This window comes from Trachymyrmex cornetzi, unplaced genomic scaffold (genome assembly GCF_001594075.2).
Source record: "Trachymyrmex cornetzi isolate Tcor2-1 unplaced genomic scaffold, Tcor1.1 scaffold345, whole genome shotgun sequence".
NCBI lineage: Eukaryota > Metazoa > Arthropoda > Insecta > Hymenoptera > Formicidae > Trachymyrmex > Trachymyrmex cornetzi.
In genome coordinates, this window is record NW_017298164.1 from 619,604 (window position 1) to 625,137 (window position 5,534).

General features: G+C 36.6%; 2 protein-coding genes across 11 annotated transcripts in view; both read left to right on the top strand.

Moving 5' to 3' along the window:
• The first annotated feature begins 267 nt into the window (after nt 1-267).
• Nucleotides 268-3,424, top strand: LOC108763181 (methylthioribose-1-phosphate isomerase). The gene is made up of 5 exons (XM_018510562.1): nt 268-790; nt 1,633-1,871; nt 1,946-2,154; nt 2,236-2,444; nt 2,693-3,424. Exons 1-5 carry the CDS (start codon nt 653-655, stop codon nt 2,960-2,962), a joined length of 1,065 nt encoding a protein of 354 aa, XP_018366064.1. The 5' UTR covers nt 268-652; the 3' UTR covers nt 2,963-3,424.
• A 321-nt stretch (nt 3,425-3,745) lies between these two features.
• Nucleotides 3,746-5,534, top strand: part of tmod (tropomodulin) — a 71,380-nt gene continuing 69,591 nt past the window's right edge. For 5 of the 10 annotated variants that reach the window (XR_001940207.1, XM_018510574.1, XM_018510572.1 and 2 more), the window contains exon 1: nt 3,746-4,146. Coding sequence is in view for 8 of the 10 variants with exons in the window: in XM_018510574.1 (XP_018366076.1) it covers nt 3,964-4,146 (183 nt within the window). In the remaining 2 variants the exon portion in view is untranslated. The remainder of the gene's footprint in view (nt 4,147-5,534) is intronic. The other 5 variants (XR_001940206.1, XM_018510577.1, XM_018510579.1 and 2 more) reach the window with 1 other exon arrangement.

Sequence of the window (5,534 nt, forward strand, 5' to 3'; positions counted from 1 at the left end):
TAATATAATTGGTTTATGCATTTAGATTTAGTGAGAAATTATATAACAACAATAAGAATCAATCATATTAAAGTTATAGTAGTTGTTAAGCTGCTTCTTTTACTGTACGTAATTAATTAATAGAGATCTGTCATCGTATAATTTTGATAGTAAACAATTCTATGGTCGCAAATACCTATTTTCCCGTATATCAGGATTTATTCGCGTTTCTATCAGCGCTGGACAGTTCGCGGACAGAAACGAGAGGTAATTCTGATCCCAGTCTCGAGCTGTGTCGGAGTTTCAAAACAGATGAGCTGATGACAACAGCTTGTCGCTGCTATCAGAATTATGTAACGCGTTTGGTGATAACGTTACACGCTTTCGGTGTGAAGGGGTGAAGATGGCGATAGAGACGAAAGAAGGAGATGGGTGGGATGGAATGGAGCACACGTGACGTAATCTCGTTCGTCAGATGGCGCCTGCTCGTTGGATGTTCCGAATGTTTTCAACCTTAACCTAAAGAAGAAGGACAAGAGGCAAGAGCTCGCTGGGTGTAATGTAATTGTTCGCCGGCTCGGCTCTCAATTGTTACTCGTTCACTCAATAAATCTAGAGTCATTGTGAATTGCCCCCGTGACCGGTTGCGATAGATCGCCATCATCAGCTCACGATGACGCTGCAAGCGATAAAATGGAACAGGGAAGACGGCAAGCTGGAGATCCTGGACCAAACCCTGCTGCCGGCAACGACCAGCTATATCCAGATCAAAGGTGTCAAGGATGGCTGGAATGCTATCAACAAGATGCAGGTATAAAAGCTTATTGTTAGAAAATAAATTTGAGCGTAGTGCTTTGTTGAACTAAAAAAAGACTTTTTATTCTATAAAGCTGACACACAGAATTTCCAAAATCGTGATATCAACCATGTACATGAAACGTGGTCTTTCTATATTTTTAGCTGACACTGAACTTTTGCTTTGTAAATCAATAATATTGTTAATACAAAAAGAAAAAAAATGAAATAAATTATTTAGTTGTGGTTTGTTTGAGTGAGAGGTAATTAAACATTTATCATTCATATTATATTTTTATTATTATTTTTGTTTAATTCCTGGGCTGAGGATGGCTCAAAACCAAGCTGTTTGCATTGATGATATTTAAAACACAATATATGAATAATGTATGAATAATTTTGCTTATCATCAATTACATTTGATTCTTACTTTAATTCAATTTTTCTTTTATATATAAAAGTCTTTCGTTTAAATCTTTTAAGCAATTCTATATTATGTATCTTTATATTTTACTTTGTTTATTAAATTATTTAACTCTCCTTAGGCTCACTAAATAAAATATGAGCTGTAATTAATCTAAATAAAACATAAGTAAATATTTACGAAAAATTAAATGATACATCATGTGCATCATGCAGAATGCACCTGTAATAATATTAAGTCCCACATCTAAAAAAAAGATCTCAAACTACATATTTCCTGGATATTTATTTTACATCAACTTTGCATTTTTTGTTCCTTCTTTGTTGACTTAGTATCAAATAAAATGTTATACAGTTGTAAGTGTACATGAAATTTTTAAGTATAGGTCATATAATTGGTTATATTTTATAGTAAATATAATTCGATAACTACAGGTACGAGGCGCACCAGCCATAGCTATCGTGGGCAGCCTCAGTGTGGCAGTAGAGATTCTTCAACATCCAAACTATGAGGACAAGAAGGCTCTTTTTCAGGCTATCAAGGATAACATGAATTACCTGGTAACGGCACGTCCCACTGCAGTCAACATGAAAGTGGCAGCTAACTTCTTCACAGAGCTGACAAATTTATTGAGTTTATCTGACAAACTCACTCTATCCCAGATGAAAGACAAGTACTTATGACTTTATATCTTTGGAGAAAGATACGAGCAGTCTGATTTACATTATTTTGAAACTTATGTTATAGATTCATAGATAATGTAGATAATATGTTGATGGACGATATAAGGTACAATAAAGTAATCGGGGAATATGGAGCGGACGAAATTCTATGTAACGTGCCTGAGGGAAGTTCTGTCAGGGTGCTCACTCATTGCAATACCGGGAGTCTCGCTACCGCGGGATATGGCACAGCTTTAGGCGTCATCAGATCTCTTCACAAGAAGGGAAGGCTCGGTAAATATAATCTGTTTTTGAAAGCCTTATCTTGGCTGGGCGAATAAGACACATTTCTCAATCGTTATCTGTTTGTTTCAGAGCACGTTTATTGCACCGAGACCAGACCATATAATCAAGGCGCACGTTTAACCGCTTATGAATTAGTGCACGACAAGATACCAGCAACTCTAATTTGCGACGACATGGTCGCAGCGCTAATGAAAACGAAACAGATTACCGCTGTTGTCGTAGGCGCAGACAGGATTGCCGAAAATGGCGACACCGCAAATAAAATTGGAACTTATCAGGTAACTTATCAGTCCCGACTATCTTAATTCGAAATATTACAGAATATTACAGATAGAATCAGAAACGATAAAAGATAATAATTGTTCCAAAAATAACTGTGGTTTACCTTCAAAGATATCGGGGCATGTATTATGGAATCATTCCGAATAGATTCCGATTGGAATTCATTCCGAACATTTCCAGACTACGTATCCAATATTTATGTGTACGATACACACTTGCAAATAATTATTTCTATTGATTACAGATTGCAATTCTCGCCAAATATCACGATGTTCCTTTCTATGTAGCTGCATCACTGACGTCTAAGGACTCCAATATGTCCAATGGTGATCAGATAGTCATTGAGGAGCGACCTGAACGAGAGATGACTCACATGAACGACAAGAGAATCGCAGCAGAGGGCATAACATGTTGGAATCCAGCATTCGATGTGACACCGGCGAGTTTAATCACAGGCATAATTACGAATTTCGGTGTTTCTAAGCCATCAGATGGCTCAGATTTTGTCCTCTAACATTCTGCTCTTGTAATACAGTGATGAAATTTAAAACATCTTTTATGAATATGCGTTCGCGACCGTTTATGTGTATATATATCAATTGTAAACATCAAGATGCATGATTAATTTAGTCTCGAGAGAAACAGTGCCATTGAAAATAACTATATAATATAAGAACTTAGGAAAGTCAAGTTTATTGACTGTATAATTTAGTATTAGGTATTTTATTGAATTTTTAAAGATTTAATATGATTGATACTGCCATTCCATATTGCGGCGCGCGTTAAGATACATTTTTATATATTTATTTTCTATCGAAGATAGAAATAAGATTTTGTTACACTTTTGCGGATACGATGTTTGAAGTACATGTGCCTTATAACAATAAGTGTATTATGGATTTAATGTGACATTGAATAGTATCGCGTTGTATATTCAAAATTTAAATATTTAATTTTGTACAAGCTATAAAATAGACAGGCGTGAAAGAGATAAACTCCTCGAATCTCTCTTTTAGTAACTCCATATTTTCGTTATCAAAAGCGATAAAATCCATAGTCCTAAAAAATCCTATCTATCGTCGAGGATGCGGCTCGATGTTTTTTAAAATTCTTTCGATATAAATCTTAGCTATTTGAAATGTCCACAAATGTTGTAATATAGTGCCAATACGACCCGCGCGAGCTGCTGCACGAGTTCCTGCGGGAAACCACAGGATTCTATTTTCGCCGTCGAAAGACGCGCGCGGGATCTCATCCGCCGCGCGGGTTTCCACGGCGCGGTGCTTTAGTACTGCCAGCCTCGCCGTTCCGCGCGGAACTTGGACTCCCGGAATAGTCTCGCGGCGCTGTAAAACTTTATCGCCGAGCGCTAGCCGAAATCGGACCGATCTGGTGGACCGCGCGGTAGGCAGGACAGCTCGTGTTCGTCGCGCTTCTCGTAGCTCCCGTTCGCAGCGAAATCTTCACGAGGCTTTCTTAGATTGATTTGGCTAGAGGTACGTTTCTTGTTCCTCGATGGAAGTGGACACGGAGAACGTCGCGATGGACGAAACGGACGCTCTAATGAGGACCGACAATGGCGGCGGCGTCATCACCAGTAACGTCAACGACGACGATGGGGCGCCCACCGTCGAGGAAACTTATGAGATTACCACCACCAGGCGTAAAACCATCCGCACCAGCTACAAGATCCAGGAGGTAAGTTGTTTGATGATGTGTATACACGACGATTGCCGTAATCATCGAGCTTCCGCCGACGCTGCAACGTGGGCGTCTTGTGTCGGGCGATCGTACACGAGGGATCTCGAGGAACGATGAGCTCAACGCGTTTAGAAATAAAAGTGTTAAACGCAATTAGATAAAATAATTAACAGAAAGTGAAAGAGAATTGACGATTTTCCGCGTAACAATTTGAAACTCTAATTCGATATAATGTGTTATTTTAATCCTGTCAACATATAGGTACCTAATTTCGAATTAATAACAGTACAAATTTTTATATTTGTGCGAATTTCTTCATGACACTTTAAATTCACACTCATCGAACAATGAAGGATAGATTTTATCTAGTTTTCGATTATATATTTTTAGCGAAGATCTTGAAAAATTATGCATCGGCAGAAAAATTAAGACAAATGTTAATCCTCCGCAACATGAATTTTAATACTCTTCCGTCAGTAACAGGAATCTTCAAAAAACAGAGTAAATTTTTTATTATTTTGAACGTACTGGATTATATAAAAATTTGCAAAAATTTTAATACTTGCCAAAGCTTTAATAATTAGTTTTTACACCATAAAATCGAATTGTATTTTACGTATTTTTTTACAGATTTAAATTTATCTACCAAAATTCACACTTGAAATAATCGACGATGCCTTTAATTTAAAGGTCCCAGTTGGCGGCGGAGGATTAAAATCTCAAGAATTGTATTGAAAGATTTTAAACAGCCCCCCTCCAGGGGGTCGATTTTTTTCTCTCTCCATCTTGAAACGAGGTGAAAATCACAAAAGTGAGCAAATTTACTAAGTGTTGACATTGATCAATGAAATTATAAATAGATATACTCTAATAAATTCGCTCACTTTTGTAATTTCCATCTCGATTAAGATACTCAATATTTTAATAAATCAACTCATTTTTTACCTCGATTGAGATGCTCGATATTTTTATACAATTATTTTGCACAATATTGCTGATATCCCCTTTAAACGATTCAAAACAACAATTTAAAGGTCAATATAACTTCTAGACGATCAACTTATGTCAGTTGAATATCTAGACTAGAAAAAGTCTTCTAAATTTTATTCGGTGAACTGAGAAAAATAAATTTTTCTCGGTAGACTTAGTAGATTATTTTATATATAGAACGAAAGAGGAAAAAGATTTTAAATATTTTCTTGCTCTACTACGTCGAGTGTCTCACAATTTATTTTAGCGCGTCGTACACTTTGGATATTATTGGTATCGTCTAGTTACTCCGTACGATGGATTAGTTGTCCTAGAAGTCGCGAGTTAGTAAACTATTCCATCGGTGTTTATTATTTATATATACCTTAGATTCTTAGATAGATATATATATATAT